The sequence below is a fragment of the Perca fluviatilis genome, chromosome 7 (assembly GCF_010015445.1).
Source record: "Perca fluviatilis chromosome 7, GENO_Pfluv_1.0, whole genome shotgun sequence".
Classification (NCBI taxonomy): Eukaryota; Metazoa; Chordata; class Actinopteri; order Perciformes; family Percidae; genus Perca; species Perca fluviatilis.
Window position 1 is genome coordinate 42635606 of NC_053118.1, and position 24212 is coordinate 42659817.

At 39.9% G+C, this 24212-nt stretch overlaps 2 protein-coding genes across 2 annotated transcripts; one reads left to right on the forward strand and one right to left on the reverse strand.

Moving 5' to 3' along the window:
* The first annotated feature begins 219 nt into the window (after positions 1-219).
* On the forward strand, positions 220-8385 carry LOC120562767. Its single transcript, XM_039806658.1, has 11 exons — positions 220-274; positions 1734-1807; positions 2151-2273; positions 2389-2586; positions 2671-2757; positions 2909-3162; positions 3260-3394; positions 3599-3739; positions 4024-4138; positions 4488-4689; positions 8293-8385. The coding sequence occupies exons 1-11, from the start codon at positions 261-263 to the stop codon at positions 8312-8314; spliced, it is 1365 nt and encodes a 454-aa protein (XP_039662592.1). The 5' UTR covers positions 220-260; the 3' UTR covers positions 8315-8385.
* A 5458-nt stretch (positions 8386-13843) lies between these two features.
* LOC120562512 lies at positions 13844-21079 on the reverse strand. Its single transcript, XM_039806218.1, has 5 exons — positions 21044-21079; positions 20653-20720; positions 17186-17593; positions 15784-16474; positions 13844-13882 (listed from the first exon to the last, which is right to left on the reverse strand). The coding sequence occupies exons 1-5, from the start codon at positions 21077-21079 to the stop codon at positions 13844-13846; spliced, it is 1242 nt and encodes a 413-aa protein (XP_039662152.1).
* Between the last annotated feature and the right edge of the window lie 3133 nt (positions 21080-24212).

Genomic DNA, 24212 nt, shown 5'->3' on the forward strand with positions numbered 1-24212 from the left:
GCCTTTCCACATTGAATCCTGTCAGTGTCATGATAATGTAAGTGATCTGATTCAATGCTGTTGCGAAGAACAATAGATTCCCTTAGTTGTTTAAGGCTTTATAATCTATACCTATTCCTAACATATAATACATGTATTTGGGATGTGTTCTGCATATTAGATATTACATGTTTGTAGAAAAAATGTTAATACTTTTTTTTTCCAATTCCTTGTGGAGAATTTTGAACTTGTGGCAGAAGAGGAGAAAGACCAGGAACCAGATGTTATTTGTGTGGTAAGCAATTAAGATTTAAATGAACAAAGTCACAAAAACTCAAATCAATGCTGAAGTCTCATGGCTTGAGTCCAATTCTCACTTTAAATGTTAATCTGATTTGTTACAATCAGTCATTCTAATCTATCTAAAAGGTACTGGCCTTGATGTTATTACTTGAGATTTTACAAGTGAAAAGTGGATGTCAGTGTCGGTGGGCTCGTCCATAATCTGAGGTGCCTTATGTCTGAAATACACCTGGTGTGAATTTCACTCAGCGCCTTGATTAAAGCTGAACTGCTGCATAGATCATGGTAGACACACACACACACACACATCTGCACGGGCATCACACTGCTTGTCTGTAATTCTTTTACGCAGTTAGTCTATAACATAAATACCTCATTGTACTCGTGGCAATGTGACCAGCAGAGCAACCTTGTAGGTGTTTGTACTAGTGTTAATTTCGAAGGAAGCCAGCCAGCCAGCCAGCCTGGTTCAGCCGGCTGGAGAAGCCGCTAGATCCTAGGCCCTGGGCAAGGGAAGGAGACAGGCTTAGCTTGCTGGTTAGCCGCTCTTAGGCCAGTTACACACTGCCGGCGTAGCGTGAGCCTGGCGTTTCTGTTGCGTGTCAGCAGCGTGGATGTCTTTACCCAACAGAAAGGTGTCTGACGCGGCGGCGCTGCTGCTAGCCTTGTCTGGACACATGGATGTTTCACATTGATAAAATGAAATGCCACGTTAAACATAAATATATACTGAGCCCTGGCGCTTATCTAACGTGTCTGTGTACGATTGTATTTGCATAAAGGAAGAGGCTCGATATAAAACCAGTATTAAACAAAGTTGCAGACAACAAAAATTATTCAACAAGTGTATTTTGTCAGGATATTATGACATTTAACCAGTATTTAATGTGTGAAACACTATTTGACTGAAATGGTTATTAGAAATGTCAAATAATTTAAAGACTAAACTGGTTTGACTAAAACTGGATTAAGATACATTGTTCCCCTTTGACTAAAACTAGACTAAAATGACGAGGCTTTTAATAGACTAAAACTTGACTAATAAAAAAAGATGTGTGACTAAATATGACAAACTAACAAGGACATTTGGCACAGACTAAATTAAAAATAGCTGACAAAATGAACACTAGTTTGTACATTTCACATTAAATTAATTAATCAAATTAATGCATCCACTAATAGTTAAAACAATCCAGTTAATAATTCAGTAATAGCCTACGCTTTCACAAGCTACCAACTGCATTACATTAAAATTGATGCATTGAAGCCGGCAGCAACTACACAGAACAAATGTATAGAGTCTGTATCAGGTTAAAAAAAAGTTTGCACAACTTGTGTGACACAATGCATCCCTGCCCCATGTTTCGGCTGTAATATTCATGCATCTAATTTAGTGTCATGTGAACCTGGTTAATTAAGTGTTTTCCTAAACCTCATTTTTGACTCTCCAGGATTCTTGCCCAATATGTGGAGAGCAATTTGATGCTGAGGCGATGGCCCTCCATGCAAGTTCATGTGGGGAAAGGTAATGTCAACATGTCACTGGAGTATCTGCAACAGTTGACACTTTATTTTACACAATGGCAAGTGAAACAAGGAGGGTCCTACTAAACTCTTGGCCCTGAGAACTGCATCACAGACCAACCACTTCCTTTGTAATTTACCTTTTTTTTCTATTAAAAAAAGGAATTTAGGTGAGCTTTGCATTAATTAGTTTGAGAAAATAGTGCAATTAAATGTTTATTTTTAAAGCTTTGTTATTTATCATTTTAGATGTCTGTAATGGATTTACAATACATATATTTTTTTTAAATCTAGTTTTTCTCTGAATTCCATGATGGTGGCTGCATCTGAAAACCGCACTTCAGCACCAGATGTTTCCACAAGCAGTGTCACTGAAAGCAGCCTTGCTAGCCCATCCAATTATGTGTACTTAACACCTGGCACATCACAAACCATACCAACAGGGCCAGTACCTGCAATGTCTGACGGTGTGTTTTCATGTGTCTTAAATGTTTTTACTTTTTTCCAGAAATAGAATGTTAATGATACTCCAACAGAAATATTATACCCTTGTACAAACTCAATCATGAAAATATTTTTCAGCCTGGAAGAGGGTTGAAGTTCCAGAGAGGGCAGCGATATTATACAGAAGGTATTTGCTACAGGAAAAAGAGGATGAACCAACACTGAAAGTAAGACTTGACATGAGAGAGGATGTTGAAGATCAGGAGGGAAGACTAATCAGCTTTTACAAGGTTTATAAAGTAGATTGGGCCAGACCACTCCATTGCAGATTGGAAGGTAACTACATTTTACAAATATATTGCACCTAAATTAATATGTAGTTGATTCATTTGACAAGTAACAATAGTATTTGTTTTATAGGTGATGTAGCAACTGGAGAGGGTGTGAAACGCCATTTCTTCAGCCTAGTGATGCACAAGTTGCAGAACGGATTCTTGATGGATTTTGGCAAATTTTTGGACAGTTTATTAATTTAATTATGTAGCCCTTTATCACAAGCATGTTTCAAATTACTTTAAAGAGAATTAACTTTACTAAAGTCTACATTTCTGTGATAACCTGCATAACTAAAGGAGATGCTCCATTGCTCTCCATGCAGGAAATAGAACAAGCACTATGCTTTTTGAGGGCCAAGCTGATCACCTCATCCCTTCCACCTCGCAAGTGCTTGTGCAGAGTGACTTGTTCAAGATGGCAGGGAGGATGATAGGTCACTCCTTTCTGCATGGTGGTCCTCCACTGACAGGTGTCAGCCCAGCAATTCTGCACGTTTTGTTAGGTGGCTCCCGGGAGACAGCAACCATCGTGCTGGAAGATGTGGCAGACATTGATATACGCGAGACAATACAGCTGGTAGGTTTGGAGCGGAATGCAAAGTATGAACTAAATCACATGAATACTCACATGCATGTCACCATATTCATATACCTTGTCCCAACCATGCATTAAGCTTGAGAGGAAAACAAGCAGTGAGCTGACAGAGGATCAGAGGGCTGCTGTTAACCAGTTGGCATTATCTTGGGACCTTCCTGTGTTGACACAAGCCAACCATGTGTGGCTTTTACACAGTCTTCTACAGCATGCGGTAAGCTCAAACAACCAAAACTATTATGTTCATAAAGAAAGGGATTTCTCTGTTGTTGGAAGAGTTTGATTCATCAACTGTTAATTATGCTATTTCTGGTGAAATGTACAGTATTTTACTGCTTAATTGATTTTTAAACCATACCAAGTTTTTATGCCCATTACTCCTTGAAAAAATTAACAACTCACTTTAATATCTATATAGGTGTTAGGGCGAACCTCCCAACAAGTGAAACAGCTGAGGCAGGGACTGCAGGACACAATGTTATGGCCACTGTTGGAGGCCAGGCCAGATGTGGTTCCAGTGGTGTTCCCTCATCAGTCTATGGCTAAATGCAGTGCTCAGGTATTTTAATCCATGTTATTAGAGATATTTTGCTGATTTAAATCCTGCTGTCATGGCTGTGTGTGTAAATAAATTGTTTGACTTTTCTCTGTAGTGCCAGTGCATGGAGCAGCTGAGGTCTACTGGATCTTGGCAGACCTCCGTTGCTCTGCACAGGTGCCACAGAAGGAAGCCAAACAAACTGTCCACATAAACATGGCACAGATGTTTAAAGTGTAAAATTAATAAGTTTTGCTTTTTTTGTACTGTTCACTGCATTCATAATCTTCAAATATTACATTCAGATGGTTCTAGACAACATCATCTGGCCTGGAGAAGAGGAAAAGGAGGACGACAATGGATGCTCTGTTGCAATCAGATGCAAAATGGCTGGCTACCTACGTCAGTTTGTGGAGACAGGTATATTGTTTTCGTACTTTCCAAGTTGTATGCGTTTAGGATCTACAGGTTTTATTATGGAACATTTTGAAAGCAATAACATTTACAATAATAGTGAAGACTTAAAATAACACACATGGAATTCTGCAGTGATCAAAAAGCTGTGTTAAAAGATACATTTTAGATTGTGGCTTCCTTGTGCCTTCATGGAAAGATAAGGGCTTTAGAAATTCATTCATACATACCTTTTTACTATTTATTTGTCTAAACTAATTTTGAGCAATTAATTGCAAACTTGAGTCTCCGTATTATAATATCATTGATGTAACATTTGTTGTCCTCTCTTCCATTGGTGTGTTATCCATTTAAGTGACCGAGGAAAAACTCAAGCAGCTGGTAAAATTCTGGGTTGGCTGGGAGCTGCCCATGCAGGACATGCAAGTGGAGGTGGTGCAGGCAGACCATCCAACATCGTCCACCTGCTTCCATATCCTGCGCTTGCCTGGTTACTACACCAATTACCAAGAGTTCCATGATCATCTGGAAGGTTGCATTGCAACAAATGATACTGGGTTTGGATTGATATAAAGTCTAAAAACATGGTGGCAAGTTCTACTGCATGCTATTGTTAGGCCACACCACAAATGTTAAAGGAACACGGCAGCTTATTGGGAATTTATCTTATTCACCGTAACCCCCAGAGTTAGACAAGTCGTACATACCCTTCTCATCTCCGTGCGTGCTGTAATGCTGTCTGACGGTTCCAGCAGCATCGCGTCAGCACAGAACACGGCATGAATGGTTCCAGTAATCCTACTGCTCCGAATAAGTGACAAAATAACGCCAACATGTTCCAACAAACCGGGAACTATATTCTCAGGCGTAAGAATATAGTACTTGGGCGGAATGATTTGCTTTGCAGCAACCGGTCTGAGAATATAGTTCCGGTTTGTTTACAGTTAGAAGACGGCTGTGTCTCATGTTACGTTGTTTTTTTGTACACGCTGTGACTCTACAAATCACAACATGGAAATAGGAACATGTTGGCGTTATTTTGTCACTTTTGTCACAATTCGGAGCAGTAGGCTAGTTGGAACCAGTTACCTGCATGTTCTGTGATGGCCTGATGCGAGAACAAGATCGAACAGCGTTACCAGCACATACTGAGATTGTAAGGTATAATTAAGAAAGTCCCAATTATTCCTTTTTAAAGCAATGTTCAGAAAGTAGGGGACATCCACTTTTGCTTTTCATGAAAACCTAAATGCATATGGTAGTTTTCATTTTGTTTTACTTTTAATAACAATTTTATTTATTGAAAAAGTTGTTTACATTTACGAAGATGTTTATATAGTGGCTTCCATTGAAAGTGTTTGTTTTATTTAACAGTGTTTTAAAAGAATTCTGTGCATTTGTTCTTTTAAAAAAAAAGAAGCTTGAAGTAGAAAGTTGTATGCTGCCTGAAAACTGCAGACAGACTGGAGTGCTTTAAACTAAATGCAGTCTCTTGCACTAGTGTACCAGACAGAAACAAAAAATGACTAAAGGTTTTGTCAGTTTCAAGGAAATGGGAAATTGTATAAAAGGAGTCCCTGATAATCAAGCTGTATTTTGACATGTGTTTAAGACTTAGTTAAACTGATATCTCAAAGTATAATAAAGTGAAACTGAAACAATGTGTTTATCTCTCTATTTCTCTGTCATCTCTATCACTCTCTGTCCATCTATCTCTCTATCATCTCGCTCTCTCTCTTCATCTATCTCTCTATATATCAATTATCTACAGTACAGGCCAAAAGTTTGGACACACCTTCTCATTCAATGTGTTAATTTTCATGGTTCATTCAAAACTATGAATGAACACATATGGAATCATGTAGTTAACAAAAAAGTATGAAATACCTGAAAACATGTCTTATATTTTAGATTCTTCAAAGTAGCCACCCTTTGCTTTTTTTGATAACTCTACAAACCCTTGGTGTTCTCTCAATGAGCTTCATGAGGTAGTCACCTGAAATGGTTTTACCTTCACAGGTGTGCTTTGTCAGGGTTAATTAGTGGAATTATTTCCCTTATTAATAAAAAAAGCAAAGGGTGGCTACTTTGAAGAATCTAAAATATAAGACATGTTTTCAGTTATTTCACACTTTTTTGTTAAGTACATAACTCCATATGTGTTCATTCATAGTTTTGATGCCTTCAGTGAGAATCTACAATGTAAATAGTCATGAAAATAAAAAGGAAACACATTGAATGAGATGTGTCCAAACTTTTGCCTGTACTGTATGTCTATATATTTATTCTCCAGATATGCTGCATAATGTGTAACGTGCTTTTCAGTTATCTCAAAGAATTTAATCACACTGCACTAACAACAAAGCTCCTTCCCAGTCTCTAGTCCTTGCTCGTTTTTCAGGGGGACATGAGAAGCAGTTTACAGAGATTACCCTACTCGTAGCCAATGCGGTGCATGTACTCCAGTGCAGCTAAATATCTGTCTACTCCCATGCATGTTGAAGGTCCCATTGGGTCCACAGCAGCACAAAGTCCAGCCAGCTCGTCAGGTGTCAAAGGGCAATCGCTTTCAGGGACATGGATGCCACAGTTTGGATCCGAGGGTATAAGGCCACTACTCTCCCAGTCAATCACAGGGATGTGCAAATCCTGTAAGATCAGAAGTAATTATTTATTCTGCCTTAACTCCATGCTGTGCTGAGCATATTTCAGAAGTACATACCTCATCATTGTACTCTTCTGAGTTGTGCTGTAGTCCCATGTGCCATAGTTGGTTGGGAGTGAGATTTCTCTCAGTTGAAAGGGGATGATTGTCCCAGCCATCTGTGAACACATCAAGCTGGGCTTGCAAGCTGGGAATAAACACATAGTGGCAGCAGAAAAGGTGAGCACTACTCGACAGGTCAAGAAGACCATCCTCTTCCAGCTGGTGCAGCAGATTGTAGAAGAGACATGTGACTGCTCTAAAGACATCTCGCCAGAGACGTTCAATTCTGTTTAAAACACAATAGAGGAAGTGATAATCAATTGATGATGTCATGCCATTTAATAATAGCATATCAATTTTAACACATTTATTTATACGTGTTCTCGTTACCTCTGATTATGCACACTTTTTCCCGCAATGAAGCTGTTCCTCCAACATAAGGCGGGCCACATCAACATTTTCCACCCCATGGTCTCCCCGAACCCTTATAGGTGAAGTTTGTTATAGTTAAAGGTATACATTGTTTTCAATTTAATGAAGAACCTTTACCTTCGTGGTAAGCCATGCTTCTCAACTGCTTCATTGAAGAAGGCAAGGGTAGTGGAGGCCTTGTTGTTATCAGCAACACCAAGATACATTATCTGTGAGAATAATACAGAAAACACTCCATCACACCCTAAACTGCACATTTTGATTTAGGTACACAAGACTTCATGACCTGAACTTTAAACTACTAGGTGTCCATATGAAAATTTAGACTTTCTGTATGAACAAATAATCAGTATTAACATAATTGTTATGCAAAAATAAAAAGGAATGTGTGATTATCAGTACCTTTCTTGAGTAGCCATCAATTCCTCCGAATATCACCATATTGTACCTTAATTGACATGGTGAAAAAATCGGCAATCATTAATTCCCTTTTTTTCTACATTGTGAACCTGCAATAGTTTTCTATTAGACTAACACAACAAACCTTATAAGTTTGTGGTTTGTGTCAATATGCATCAAAGATTTGGGGCCTGGGACAGAGTATGTCCTGCGTACCACACACCGCAACTCAGCCATTCTGGACACAATCCCTACAGTGTCAACTCTGTGCATTGATGCACGAATCCTCTGCCACTGTACACGATGTCCCTGTGCTCGCAGCAGTCCCATCATCATACGGTACCCTGCATTTGGGTTGCTGGAGTGAATGACTGACACCAGGATGTCAAGTTCATCATCAGTTAGGTCACTGTATAGACCCCTCACAGACAAACCCCATTCGTTCATGCGTCTCTGCAGTGTCCACCTAGAAACCCCTACAAGCTTTGCAATGCACTTGACAGATAGGCCCATATTAAGAAGCTCAGACACATATTCCTTGCTTAATATAACTCTAGGGCGCCCACTATTTCCCCTTTCCAGCAAAACTGTTACAGCTGTTTCCTGTTCATTTTTCCTAGAGACTAAGCAATGCACCTCAGTAATGGCATCATACACAGCTTGAGGGATCTCAAGCTGGCTGGATAGTGAGCTGAGTACAACTAGCTCCTGTGAACAAATAAACCTCGAGGTAATCTATGTCCAGAGGGGCCGATCGAGAGGGGCACTTGATAGTCTGTTGTAGAGCCTGGTCAATAAATGATCGAGCAGCCTTTCCTAGAGGAAAAAAACAATGTGTTACAATAATGTATTTAACACTATGTGATAATAGGCCAGTAACAATTCCAAATTTAGCTGGACAATTAATTGTCTCAGAAATAATAATTTATTTATTACTTTTTCTAACAAATTGTTTAAATGAATCCCAGGATACAACTTTTGTTATATATCGCTGTTAGTGACCCAGACACGCGCAGTTCACAGCCTACAAGTAAACCAATAGAACATTTATTGCCGTCAATAACAAACAAAGCATAATCAGAAACAAAAACAGAGCATGTTTAATTCCTCTGGCTTTTAGACGGTCACAGCCCAGGATGTTTGGAGTTGCTATGGCAACAAATGGCCGTTGTAGCTTGGCTAACAGTCCAACCAATAATCACTTATATAATCTCAATTTGGCATATCTAAACACAATCAACAATTATCATCAACAGTTATACCCCTTAGGACGTTAGCAAAAGTTAGAAAACAAGTTGTTCTGTACAGATTAGAAAAATAAAAGCACAATCCCTGTGGAACTAGCTACGTTAGCATAATGTTATTGAATGACGGCCATTTCCGCTACAGCATCGTCATTTAGCTAGCTAGCTACGGTAACGTTACTTGCCAAAGTGCATTCATTGACTCTTATTTTGTTACTAACGTAACACGTTATTAGGAATGTGAGGTGTCTGTGGCATTATTTATTTACTCGTTAATCACAGTAACGTTACAAATCTACCAAAACTAAGCTTTTGGAACCAACTTACCCTTTCTTGTTGAGCCATTGCGGATCTTCGCCGACATGAAGAAGAACAGAAAAGACCGCGCTTCGTCTTCTGATTGGCTTATCCCGATCTGTGCCCCCCCCCCTCCCCTCTGCTCTCTCACATCTTCACAGCTTCAAGTGCAAGTTTGTTTTGCACCAAATGTACCGCACAACAATAGTAGCAAAAACCAAGGCGCACAGATTCGTCACTTTGGTGCGATAGAGCACACTTGTGAGGTTGTAGAGACCGATTCGAGAAGCTGTGATCACCGAGTTGTTGTACTCAGGGTATAAAAAAAAAATTGCTGTACAGATTTTTTTTCTACAACCTCTCGTGTTTTTTCCTTTATGTGACTTCAAATTCAGCTCATGTGTGTGAATATTTTATACAAGCGAAATGTTAATATACAAGTACAGATTTTTGTTCTGCAAGTTCTCACATCATATTCTACAAGTGCTCACATCCCATCTACGAGTTCAATTTTAGTTGTACAAGTTCTCACATCATATTCTACAAGTGCTCACATCACATTTACAAGCTCTCACGTTTTGCACCATATTTACCTTCATAGTAAACTAACGTTATAGACTCAGAGTCTGGTCTGGAGGACACACAAGCCACTCCACAGGGGATTCCTACAAGATTAATAAAGTGTAAGTATTATTAATATATATATTATCTGTGATCTACGTTGCAAGCATGGTTACTAGACATTTGTTGTTTCGTTGTGTTAAGTTACTAGCTAGCTAGCTAGTAAAGCTTTTTTAAGTTAGCATTTAACGTTAGCTATACTGCTAACGTTATCTAAAACTTGTAGCCACCGGCTATCTTACTGAGCTAATAATTTACCATGGGAATCATGTATTCTTCGTGAGGCCTTACTCAATGGAGCTGTATTAATTATCGTCTTCTCTCTGTAGAGACCTGCAGGACCCGAGCAGAGCTACGATGCTCTCCCAGGTAACCTTAGGTTAGTAACGTAGCTATATTATGGTCTATTATGAAAAATTATTATCCAGCTAACTACTAATTGTTGTGGTTGTTATTGGCCTGATAATACACAATGCTAGGGTATTGGTTAAGTTGTACAATGTAGAAGCTGTGAATGTTATATATTATATCTAGAGTTCGACACATCCATTAGATAATGTTCCATCTGTACACACTGTTTCTTCTTTCTTTGCACTACCGTAAGATGGCAGATAACGGACGTATTTTTTGTATTTTTTAGCGCTGTAAATGTCAGCAATATTTAGAATTAATGCATAGTGTTACTACTGTCCAAACTATGTACTTTAACTAACACACCAGGCCCTTGACAAATACTTTGCTTAGTGATCTTTATGGTTTGATGTGATGTGCATGTGTCCTGGTGGCTGGCCATATCTTACTTTACACATGTAGTCAACAGGGAGGTAGGAATCTAGAAAGTGTGATCAATAATATTCCAGAAATAAGTGTTCCAGTAGTGTTCAGAAAGCTAGAAAAATGTTTCTGGAGTGCAGGCTTTATTACAATTATTTATTATTGAGCTAATTTTCAAACACTTTTTTATCATCCAATAAGGTACTTCAAGCTTTACAATAAGAAGTCAAGGAAGTGAAGGACTACAGCCACATCCCAGCCCTTCAGAGAACTGTCCTGCAGAAAAGGCTGTGGTCCAGACTGGAGCGGTGGGCCATCAGTGAGCTCAGGAGACCAGATGATCCCAGGCGTCCAGGAGTTGTGTGTGATATTCCTGCACCACCCTCAGAATTGTTGTTGCAGACACAAGTCAGCAGAGAAATACAGCTTGCCTTAGGTGAAACTGAATATGTGAAATATATACATAACCCATTTACTCAGTATGTTTGTGTATTGTTGGTGATGAAAAACTGACCCTGACCTGTGATGTACTGCAAATAATTACTGACACTGAGTTCCAGCTTCTTCTACCACCGGCGCCCCAGCTAAATATGTTCAAATATCCATTATGTATGTGAAGTTTTATATTGGACTAAAAATAAAGCATTATAATAGTCTCAACCTTATTTCCTGTTTTATATAATGAACCAGACAAGGGTGAATGTAAAAAAAGTTTTAATATATTATGTGCATTTTAAAATCTAATTACAGTAAGACAATGTAAACTATTAAATTACAGGACAGTATACTGTAGTATGATATATTGACATACAATGGACCAAGAAACTACAAGTACACCAATGAAAACTTAAGAAAAAGGTTATTGTAAGTGTTCATTGAGTATCTGACCAAAATATGATCAATACATACACTATTGGTCTATACCCTGGCTGTTTGAAGCCTTCGCACACAGTGTTTCCTCCACAGAGAGACTAAAGGCTCCTCTCCCTCTGCTGCTCCACGTCCTCCTGGTTGGTCTGCCTGCTGCCTGATGTGAGCTGTGATAGAAAATTATAACAAAGTTCTTACCAATAACTGAGGCTTCCAAGGTTGTGTTATTTACAATTAAAATAACTTGCTTTTAAGTAGCCATTAGCAAATGTGTAGGCTTTAAAAACACTATGAACATTTTCCTTATGCTGACCTGCTTGCAAATGCAACAGAAGACATGTAATTAGTTAGGATAGCCAGTCTTTGTCATAACTAGGAAAGTACAGATGAGCACAAAACTATAAAGATGAACCAGTTAAGCAGTGCCAACACTGCATTTGTACTGTACAGTATGTGTCGACCTCTAGATATAATACATTACATTCACAGCTTCTATTGTACAACTTAACCAATACCCTAGCATTGTGTATTATCAGGCCAATAGCAACCACAACAATTAGATTAGTAGTTAGCTGGATAATATTTTTTCCTAATAGACCATAATATAGCTACGTTACTAACCTAAGGTGACCTGGGAGAGCATCGTCCCAGCTAACAATTTTTGGTTCCCAGAACGTTCTGGGAACGTTCGTTTTGGTTGCGCGAACGTTCCCTGAAGGTTAGGTTTGGTTGTGTTTTGGTTGTGTTTTCGTTATTATGGAAAGTTGGTTGAACGTTCTGGGAACGTTCGTTTTTGGTTACATCGAACTAACGTTCCCCTTACGTTGCAACCTTTAGAGAACCTTCCCCTAACGTTGTAACCTTTATGGAACGTTCCCCTAACGTTCTTTTTTAAATTCCCCTAACCTTTAACAAACTTTAACAACAATGATACTAATTTTATTATTACTTTAAACCGTTTGCATGAGCAGGAATTAATTATTATATATTAGCAGGAATGAATGAACAGGCAAACTTGATTGGATTTAAAACTTTAATTAACAATATACAAAGAATAATAAAAAAATACAAAATAGATAAGGATGTAGAGTGCAAAGTAATAGTGCAAATGTATTGTGCAAAATGCATATTGGAATGATAAAGTATGTAATGTGTAGGTGAATGGCCAAAGTGGGGATGAGCCCACTTATCAGCAGTTCAGGAGAGTGATGGCAGAGGGAAAGAAGCTGTTCTTGTGTCTGGTTGGTTTTGTGTGCAGGGATCTGCATCGCGTGCCAGAGGGGAGGAGGCAGGAGGAGGGGAGGAGGCAGGAGGAGGAGAGGAGGAGGAGAGGAGGAGGAGAGGAGGAGGGAGGAGGAGAGAGGAGGCAGGAGGAGGGGAGGAGGCAGGAGGAGGGGAGGAGGCAGGAGGAAGGAGAGGGAGGAGAGGCAGGAGGAGGAGAGGAGGAGGAGGAGGAGAGGAGGAGGCAGGAGGAGGGAGGAGGAGGGGGAGGAGGCAGGAGGAGGAGAGAGGAGGCAGGGGGAGGGAGGTGGGGGGTTTTTTTTTTTTTTGGGGGGTGGGTTTGTTTGAGTTTAAAAAAAAAGAAAGAAGTTTTTTTGGAGGATCAAGGTAAAGAACCAGAAGATTTTTTTTGAAGAAGAAAGAAAAGAAGAAGAGAAAGGAAACCCAGAAAGAAAAAACATACTGGACCACACATGGAGAGGAGCAAGACAAATGAAACAACTTGGCCACACCCTGTTGGGCGGGGGTTTTTGGGAGACCGCTAGAAGTCAAAATGAATTTTTTTTTGCGAAGCAGCATAATACTGAGTGTGAACAAATAACACGTAACCCGCAGATAGTTTTTGATATAAGACCACAGGAGTGTCAAGGAAAAGTGCTGTAAAAATATAGAAACACAAATATACACGTGGAACAAAATGGAGAGTGGCACAATCTCACTTGTAAGAGAAGTTTTTTCTTTTTTTTTAATCAATGGTCCAACATGAAATGCACAGGCGGAAAGCAGGAATACACCATGGACCAACGTACTGAAAGGCAGTTGACTCATCTAAAAGAAAGGGTTGTTCTTTTATTATGAATTTGGAAAGTTTTAAATGTCATATAATATATATTGAGGATACAAAAAAAAAAAAAAAACTTATATGTAGGTGGTGGTGAGTGGATAAAAACAGGCAAGGAAAGACAGAAACCCATCAAGGAACAGGCCATGAGGTAATGCACCAGGTTTTTTTTTGGGGTCAATGGTTCTGGTAGGAATATGATTTACTGAAGAAGTGGGACATAGGGAAAGCCGGAATGGAATGGAAGATGGACGGGTGAACGATAAACAAATGGAACTGCGAGGAAAGGAACGCTACAGACCACATCAGAACGTGAAACCGGAGGACAGGACTGACTCGGTCACCTGAGAGCAGAGGCACGGGTTTTACATGGATTGAGCACGTTACAAGTGAAATGGAAGAAGTGATTTTTTTTTATTTTTTTTTTGTTTTTTTTTGTTTTTTTTTTTTTTTTTTTTTTTTTTTTTTTTTTTTTGTTTTTTTTTTTTTTTTTTTTTTTTTTTTTTGTTTTTGTTTTTTTTTTTTTTTAATGTAGTTGGTTTTTGTTTTTGCTTTTTTTTTTTTTTTTTGTTTTTGTTATAAAATATAGATTTTTTTAAGTATTTTCACACAACACAAAAACAACCAAGCACAAAAACAGAAAGAAAAAAAAAAAAAAATTTTATTTAAAAAAGCAACACAGACCACAGAGCGACGCAAACAATGCTAAACGTCAAAAGGTGAAATGGAGACACAGCAACACATGACCAGAATTCAACTACCACAACGTGGAATGTGTGGAAGAACCACAGTGCAAAAAGCTTAGTAGTTAATGGAACCTTGTAGTGAAAGCCAACAGTTAATGGAACGTAGAACGAATAACAATGTAAACGCTCTTGTGTATGGGGTAGCCCTGCTCGGTCCTGCAGGTCTCTACAGAGAGAAGATGAAATAATTACAATACAGCCACATGAATGGAGGTAAGTTTCAATGCAGAATAAAGTATGATTCCCATGGTAAATTATTAGTTTAGTGGTGGTATAGGAAGTAAAGGATAATGTACAAAATGGCTAGTATAGCATGTAATATAACCTGGAAACAACAAATAAATGTTAGTAACCGTGTAGATCACAGATAATATATATAATGTTAGACTTTTTCTGTTGAATGTGTGGAGTGTCCCCCAACCAAACTCTGGAGTCTCTAATGGAAACTGACGGAACTAAAGTTGTTAGCTCAAACTTCACCTTAACACTCATTAGTAATGGGGACGAGCCCTGTTTTAATGTAAGATTGTTTGTGTCAAAACCAAGCAAGGAGAAGTACGAAAGGGGGAATCGGAAAGTGGGGAGAGGACTGCAAAGCGTGATGGAGAGAAGATTGATCATTGAGTAAGAAGGAGGAAATAGTAAACAAACGTACAAACAAATAAAAGACCAATAGTTTACAACTACACAAATGTTCTGTTTGCAAGTTTTAAGTTTTACCTTTGAGGTGACAATTTTTTTGCTTGAGTTAGTGTTTTTTGTTTGATACTTGAGAAGTTTTGCTTGGAATTAAAGTCACAAAACTAATCCCATAGTTTAACTGATGCATTGCATGACACAATGTTTGGTTTTATACACCATCAGGACCATTGTACACTCTGTTGTATGGTGCTGTACAGTATCTGATGTTTGTACATGCTGTCTGAAATGATGGACATATTTTTTTCCACTGACTGAAATGTATTTAAATTGTTGACCGTAGAACATGTCACCTTCAATTAAATATTTTCTTATGTTCATTTGTTCTGAGATTATTTATTTGTATCTAAACACAGTATTGTGTAAGTGCTGCTTGTAATGACCACAGTAAAATACACATTTTGTGAGATCCCTAAAGAAAGGCTGTGGTATCATTTTATTTTTAATTGCACTGTAGCAAAATTATATGTGGAACGGCCATCAACTGTGTTTTATATACAGTAACGGTTTTAACAAACAATAACATTAACAACTATAACAACAACAATAGCTATATTCTTTGAATGCTCTGCCCTCCACAGTACCACGCCACAAACATATTGACACCTCTACTTAGACCAGGCTTTTACAAGTGGACCATTCTGGTAATTTAATAGGAGACATGCGACCACATACAGCTGGTTAATATTTCCAAACATGTTTAGGGGGATAACTGTATCAAAGAATTTGTGCTCCTTCAACCGACAAATTTGCCGCTCAACATGCACCCTAAGGCGTGCAATAGACTGGGTCTCCCTGACCTCGTTTGCTGGCATTTGAGGTCTTCCGGCTAGGAATGCAGGCCTGTACACTTTACAAGGCACACAGTCATCCACCAGGAAGCCTCTGTCCACCATGATTGCCATATCCGGCCTGAGCAGTTTACCTAGTCCTGACTCCACAAGGATCTGCTTGTCACTGACTGAGCCAGCAAAGAGGGGAGAAACAAAGGTTACAGCACCATGAGGGGCCATGCCAATCATCCCCTTCAGTGTACAATGGGACTTGTAACTGGAATAACCTTCACTCTGGAGTAAAGGAGAGGAAGGTGTTTGGCATCTGAGCTCTGTGCAGTCCAGGATAACTGTAATGTCTGGGGAATCTTTGAACTCTGCTGGCAAGTGCTCACTGATTTTGTTTTGGGGTATCCAAATTCGCTGTGAGCCGAGAACACAAAACAAAAAATTACTCCAGGTGTGAATGATCCTGCTAACAGTAGACTGGTGTACCCCATACCGGTCAGCCAGGTCCTTCTGCTTCAGTCCAAGGGCAAGGTAGTTCAGGAAGAGGAACAGTTCATCTACTGCCTGTATAGCCTGTGTCTGTACCATGGCTGTACTTTGCCTTGCTGAGTCACCATCTGCAGTTCTTGTTCTGGTCCCCCGAACCATGTACTGCAGCGATGGTTCGATGACCTGCCAAAACCGCATCAGGTGGTCATAAGATGAAAATCTGTAAAAAACAAAAGTAGGTCTAGTGAAAATAGGAAGCTTTTATTAAATCTACTAGTTATTATTATTGTACCATGCTCACAAGCCTACAGATGGTTAGAGGTGAACCTGTACCTTAGACAAATGGACGTGCATACAGGAAAACAAATGGTAGGCTGCATTATGCATTTTTGAATTGAACACACTAACACTATAACAAGGCTAAACATAAAAAAAATGTAGCGGTAAAGCTAGACCAGGGGTCATCAACTACATTTTTCTAGACTTAACTAGATAGGCTACTTAACTAGAAAATGATCTCAGATTAGGGAACAGTTCACTGAGGAGTGATGGTTAAAGTCTTTGATTACTGAAACGTTGTTGTAGTATGCAGTGTCCTGATTGGTGGAAAATGCTTGCAGAAAGAAAGGCCTGTTTACGCCTGTAAAACAGGTAAGTGGGTATTAAGTGTAATCATGGAGGGTTTATTGTAGGCTAATTACAGTAACGAGTGTAGCGTTTGTTCATCTGCGCCAGCAGCTGTAAATAATCATCGGTACGGTTTCCAGTCAGTTACATGTGCCGCGTGTGTGTGTGTGTGTGTGTGTGTGTGTGTGTGTGTGTAGCGCGGGTATCGCTGTTCAGAATCCCGCCTATGTCGAGCCCTGAATAGTTTAGCAGGTATTATAATAGTATAGCCTATTAAATTACGAAAAAAGCTAGCTTTACATACCTTGTGTAAAAACGAATGTCTGTGTCCGAGCCACCAAATCGCTGTAACCCGAAACGTTGCGTGAGTGACAGCTGCTCCAGCTGCTGCCTCAGCTGGGCAACTTCATCCCGAAGACTCTCATTCTCAGAGACCACCAAGTCCACAAACGCAGGGTCCGGCCTTGAACAATAATCATGATCATTGGCACAAAGAGTGCCAGCAACTTTGTCGGTCTCCATCCTCTCTGGTCTGGCGCTGATCCGCTCCTGTACCCCAAGTCTTACTTTCCGAGAGAAGTTATTCCAGGGAAACAAGACAGGAACGGCGCCTGGCTTTAGCCTCCTTCTACCCCCTTCAGCCGCCGGCTCGACGACGTCCTCTGATACAAAGTGTCTACTGCACACTCGAGTGTGGTGAGAGATAACACAACTGATGGTCGGAGGGGAAAGTATGGAAGCTCAAAGACGAATTAAATTTTGCTGACGATGAACACAGAGGGACACAGCAGTGCTCAGCTGTCATTCCCTCACGACGCTGAAATTTATACGACTTTCTCATCTCTCCATCACTTATGTATTAGGCCTGCTGCTAAGAAATAACTATATAACTATACTAAACTACTATACTTTGCTACTATAATATATATTTACTGTCCTGTCCTGGTCGTTTTCTACAAATGTCCTTTAAAGATGCTGCGGTTGGTGGCTGTTGCTGTGCTGACATTCCACCGGAAGTGAATGAGCTGGCTTACATTAATGCGGAAGTTCTAAAGAGCCTTCCGTGCATAAAGCCAATTGTAGGCTACCCCAAAATGACTTACAGAACCACTTACTACACTGTATAGCCTAGTACTGACTTAGAGTGTAGGCTGTGTCTACATCAGAGGAAGGACTGGAGTCATGGCAGTGCGTTACCTACCCGGCCCGTTATGAGAGCTAATCAGAACATATCTGCGTCAATCAACCACCAGAACCCGACTGTTTGTGTGTGTGTGTGTGTGTGTGTGTGTGGTACAAGTTAAGTGGCTTGACGGTTAACGGTGAAGTAGGGGATTTGTTTCGCGGGGATATTTTGGCGACAGTAATGTTATTAGTGTTGTAAATTAGCAGTAGACTTAATTAACCCAGTAACCCAGAGTGAGTTTTGATGTGCCCGGTTCAGCTCTGAGATTTTCTTGCATTGCACAGCGCTGTGAAGGAATAATCTCCGAGATTACGTTATGTTCTGCCAGCTCACAACAATTTATTACAATAACAGGAAAAGAGTCTAACCCCACAGTCACACTAGCTACAAGAGACAGAGACAAAGCGACAGGCTGCCATTCATTTTCAATGGGAGTGGCCATTAGCCGGCGACAAGCGATGAGCTCACCGCTGCCACGAGCAAGGCGCGGCCAAAATAGACAAGAAGTCTATTTTATGCAAATGCTGAGCGATGCGACAAAGCGACAGCCAATCAGAGTGAAGATAGCGAGAGGGCAGCGTGGCGTAGGTCAGTGGCTGGAGTCGAAGAAAATAATTCAAGATGGCAGAAAACGCTTCAGGACATCGTATTTCTGTATATATCTGATATGTTTGGCATTTTATCTCATATATTTTGTTTTAAGTAACACTAACATCTTGATAAACAAACAGTGTGTTTTATTATATTAGGTTACAATTAGGATAAAAATGTACTAAAATGTAGTAGTAACCACAGTAAAGTAGGCTAGAGAATGTTGAAAAAGGAGGTTTGAAATGTGTGTTATCAGGCTACTCTAAGCATTACAGTTAATAGTTATTACCCTATAAACATCTAGGCCTACAGATTCATGTATACAGAGGCCCGATTATTTATTTATTTTTTTTTTTGGTGGGGAGGGGTGTTGAGGAACATGGGGGCCCAGGGTCTGGTGCTACGCCACTGGCCAACACTGGAAACTGAGAATAACATCCAGAGACTTTTATTAACATGTTTTATTTAATCAAAAAGTGAAATATCTTTAATTGTATTATTGCATGTCTCTTATATTCTTCTCAGTTACAGTTTGGTCGACATAAAGCCCTAAAAAAGTTCATCAGAGAGTTTAGCAAATCTATCTATCTAAAAAAGTTCCATAGTCAGCAGAGAGATTAGCAAATCTATCTATCTATGACAACCACAGAGTTAGTTCAGACGAGTTGGGCTAGTTGTGACTACAGATTGGACTAAAGGATGTTAGTGATTGTCATAAACTGTAAACCTTAAAAGATATGAATTGGATAATTCAGGCATTTCATGCAACACACTACAGGTGAAGAGTTTTAAACATTTTCAGTAACAGATATCAGCATCAAACCTCTCTGATTAATGACATTAAGACTAGTATTTTCTGTTAAACAAAGTGTAGTGACATGAATGTTTTCTGAAAGAAGACATGTTATGGAAGATAAATACAGCTACAGATGATGTTTCTGTCTGTTAGTGTCTCTCAATAAAACCAGCAGCATCATAACATCAAACATGTAGAGATCAGAGCTGAAGGTGAACAGATTATTTTAGTTAGTGCTCCACTTGTGTTCAGTGTGTTCTTGTTTCTGACAGAATCTAAACTGTGTAAGAGAGTCAGGGCTCCATCTGGTGGAACAATCCTCAACTCATCCTCAAACACATATTTATCTCTCTTCATTGTTTCCTTTTTTAACAAGAAGAACTCTGAGGCCTGTTGCACAAAACCAGGATAAGGGATTAAGCCGGGATATTCAAGTTATCCTGGATGAATTCAGCTTAGATTTGGTTGCAAAAAAGCGGTTTGAATTAAACCCAGCCAAGTAACCATGGAGATTTATTCTTTGCAGCTAGCTTGGTCCAGAGCAGGCTAACAGCCAGGCTAAGATTAATCCTGGAGTCTGATGTGTTAAATCAGCTGCCGCTCTGATCCGAAATAAACGTGTTTAACGTTTAGGTTATTCCGTTGTCTTCTGAATGTGTTCCACTTTTTTTATTGACATGCATTACTTGTCACTATTGCTGTCATGAGTTTGATTTAAATCCTACTACTGCAGTTGTTTAGATGGTAAGAAATGGTTGCACTGGCAGAGCACCCGGAGAAAAAGTGGGACGACGAGGAAATGGGCTTTTCCTCCGCTGCTGTCCCCGTGAAATTTGCCCCGTGCAACGTGGAGAGGCGGGGGGAGGCGGGGGGATCCTCCCACACCGTGCAGCGGTGGAGACTTTTAGCGTCAATAACGACGACAATGGCACCTGACCAAACGTCCGTATTTTACGAGATGGGAGTGAGAATGTATTCAAAGCTTCTTAATCTTTTTATTTTGGTGCTGTCACTTGTCATCTTCGAGCTTGGGAGTCAGAATAAAAAAACATGAATAATAGGCTACATTGTTTTACAGATATGCTTACAGTGTATACACTTACTTATTTTTCTAGTTTTTGCCCAGTCATGTTTGTTCTGTATGATCATTAATTGTAGAAAGATATTTAGAATTAGACATCTAACCTGATGATGTCACCTGTCCGTGGTTCTATCCATCCAGCTGTTTTCGGTGATTCTCCAGGTGGTGATGGCAGCTGACTCATTCTGGAAAAAATAATGTGAGATCATTACACTTGATAGGGCACTAAAAATGCATGTTTCTTAGCGTTGCCTAGCGTCTGCGTCGGACAACTCTCCTCCGTCTGTGGACGCGGGAGGACCTGCGAGTCCTCCTACGTCTACGAGCGGGGCGAGCTGCGTGTCTGCGTCTGCGTGGCATTGTCAAAAAACAACCTGATGGGAGTAACGGGTCCTATTCATAAACTCTCAAGACAATGTTCTGTGATGTCACTGATGATGACACAAATCCTGTGCAACAAAATCCTTGGTTCAATCAACAGTGACATCATAGGGTTCTGTGATGTCACCATTGTGTCATTGATGGTGTCACAGGAAATTGACATCATGGTATGTTGTCACTATGACATTCCATGATGTCATTCCATGATTACAGACCATATTTTACAAATAAATCTTCTTTAAAATTGACGATAGTATATTGTTTTATGTTGATCAACACTCTTTTTATGTTGAACACTCATAGATGTGTGTGTGTGTATGTGTGTGTGTGTGCGTGAGTATGTGTATGTGTGTGCATGTGTGCGTGAGTGTGTATGTGTGTGCATGTGTGCGTGAGTGTGTATGTGTGTGCATGTGTGTGAGTATGTGTATGTGTGTGTGTGTGCGTGAGTATGTGTATGTGTGTGCATGTGTGTGCGTGAGTATGTGTATGTGTGTGCATGTGTGTGTGTGTGTGTGATTTTTCAATGTTAATGTTTCTCTATTTTTGTAGCTCATTATTGACAGTAAGCTGCATCAGAACAAAGTGTGAAAACTTCTTCAAGTGTTAAAACATTAAGATCTTAACTTGAGTGAATCAGTTCAGTTCAAGTTTATTTTCATATGCATACTAGTACAGAGTACCCCAGCAATGAAATCCAATCTGCTCCAGCACCAGTCAATAAGTAACAATTATAAATAAAGTTTAAAAACAGTAACCATATTAACTAAACTCAGACCTCAGCCCTCCTCTCTTCTGTACTATCATTCAATAACCTTATTACCTTGGGGTTAAAACTATACCTGAAACGTGATGTATGTGTTGGGATCTTCCGCAAACGTCTCCCTGATGGAAGGTGGGAGAAGAGATTGTGAGCAGGATGACAAGAATCCTGCATATACTCTCAATTGAACAGCGGTACAAGTTCTGTAGCATGTAAAGGGACATACCATATTTCTTGAGACACCTCAGGAAATAAAGCCTCTGATGTGTCTTTTTAATTGCACAGCTGATATGGAAGGCCCATGAGAGGGAGTCTGAAGTGTGGATGCCTGTGTGTGTGTGTGTGTGTGTGTGTGTAGTTGAGCTTTCTAGCTGGAAATCCAGTCACTATTTAGAGTTTGTGTCGGCTAAAGACGGCAGTATTAAGGTCCGTTGTACACTGTGCTGGTGGCGACAAAGTGCTATCTAGCTACAAAAACATTACGTCAAATTTGAAGAACCATTTGGAGTCGCAGCGCTGCAGTCAAACTTACAGAGCAAGTCCCAGCAGGTGGTGCGAAGCAGAGAGGAGGAGGCCCCCCACCACCCAAACAACAAAAGCTGGACATCGGTGCAAAACCAGTAACTGGGGGAGAGTTGAAGAAGTTGGTCGGGCAGTAGTTGTAGCGGAAATGTTGTCCTTAAACACGGTTGACTCGCTCTCTTTCGTGCCATAATAAACCAGATCCGACTACTGGCAACGCCGAGCTGCCTCACAGTAAACCGGTTGTCATGGTTATGTTGAGGCTGTGGGGGTGTTGTCGGCAGTTGCTGAATGTAACTAATAAAGTAATTTGTAATCTAACTTCGTTACTTTTATAATCAAGTAATCTGTAAAGTAACTAAGTTACTTTTTCAAAGTAACTGTGGCAACACTGATTTTTACTAAGGAAAATGACAAAAATAGTAACGCACAGAGACTTGGATAAGTAACTTTAATCTGATTACTGGTTTGGAAATAGTAACGCGTTAGATTACTCGTTACTGAAAAAAGTGGTCAGATTAGAGTAACGCGTTACGTGGCATCACTGCTCATTACTAGCTTTACGTTCATGCTTACCCAAAGTCATCATATAATCATCACAATCTGATATTCCCATAAACATCCCAGGTCCATCCTATGTCTTATTTGAACAAAACCATCCCTTAGCTCTCGCGGGTGTCACCTCCATTGCTTCAGGAGCAACTGTTAACTTATTTTCTTTCCGATCTCGCAAATTCACATAGGCTAAACCATTTAACCAAGAACAATCACGTTTAGGCTTAAACAACTGTGATGACAAAGACATCACTAGATCTACCGCTGATCGTTGCTGATACAACAGCCATGACAAAGCATAAGATTGACACATTGTGGATAAAGGTTGTGCCACTGCCTCCAAAATTGAATCCCATGTACCTGGTGCTGGAATTTTCAACAAACATGGACCAGTCAATCTCCTAACTGATCTCACAGAATGAGTTAACTGCTGGAACCATAAATTCCTACCGGCCCATTTATCTGTAATTTGCAAAGCAGAGGAATCAAAACCATATGCCTTCCATGTAGCTTCTCTCTATTGATCAGTATTGATCAGTCATATCCTGTACTGTTCCTTCAAAATTAAAGAACTCGTTTTGTTCCTCCGGGATAGTATCCTGAACCGTTTCAGATGAATCTACATTATTCTCTTCTACCATTTGCTCTTTTATTTCCAAAATGTCCTTGTTGCTATTTGCACTGAACTCCAACTGTAAAATAGGCTTCTGAGTTATATCCACTACATCCTTTAAAGGGGTGATAGAATGATTATATAAGGTATTTTACACTGTTCCTTAAGGTCTCCTAATAGGGGATGTAACATTGATTGGGATGAAAATTGCCCGAATGCTATTTTATTAGGCCCTTAACTAACCTGTGAATATGGCTCTATTTGGAACAAGAGCTTTTCTTCCAAATATGGTATGATCATGAATATTCCGAATGAGCTACGCGCTGATTGGTTTGAGCAAACTACATAGAAACACATGGGAGACTCGACAGCAGGTCTCATATTTCAGACACTGCAAAGTTATACATTGTTTGTCGGGCTATTTCGTTATTAAATTCACTTCTGAGCCTTTTTTTAGCGAGAAATCAACTATATAAAGCTCAAATATGGGCCGTTTTATGAAAATTGATGGCCAATTGCAAATTTGGTAAGACTGTGTGTCGGAGTTCAGCGCCGGTGCTGCCTGTGTTGCTGCCTCGCCGTCTGGCCTGCCTTCCTTCACAGACCCCAGCCTGCTATGAGGTACTTGGAGCTCCGTCACGGCAGCCCACAGCACTCCATACCCGCGCAAAGTCACTGTTTTTTGCACTAATTGACAACCAAACGCTGCTGCCCTGACAGAGCTCCAGGGCCTGCAACCTTATATACTGTCTATGCCTGCAACTCCCCTCTTCCTGCTAGCTAAATGGTCCGTGTATCAATGAGACTCACGGACAAGCGGTGTTTATTTCCCCAATCGTTTGT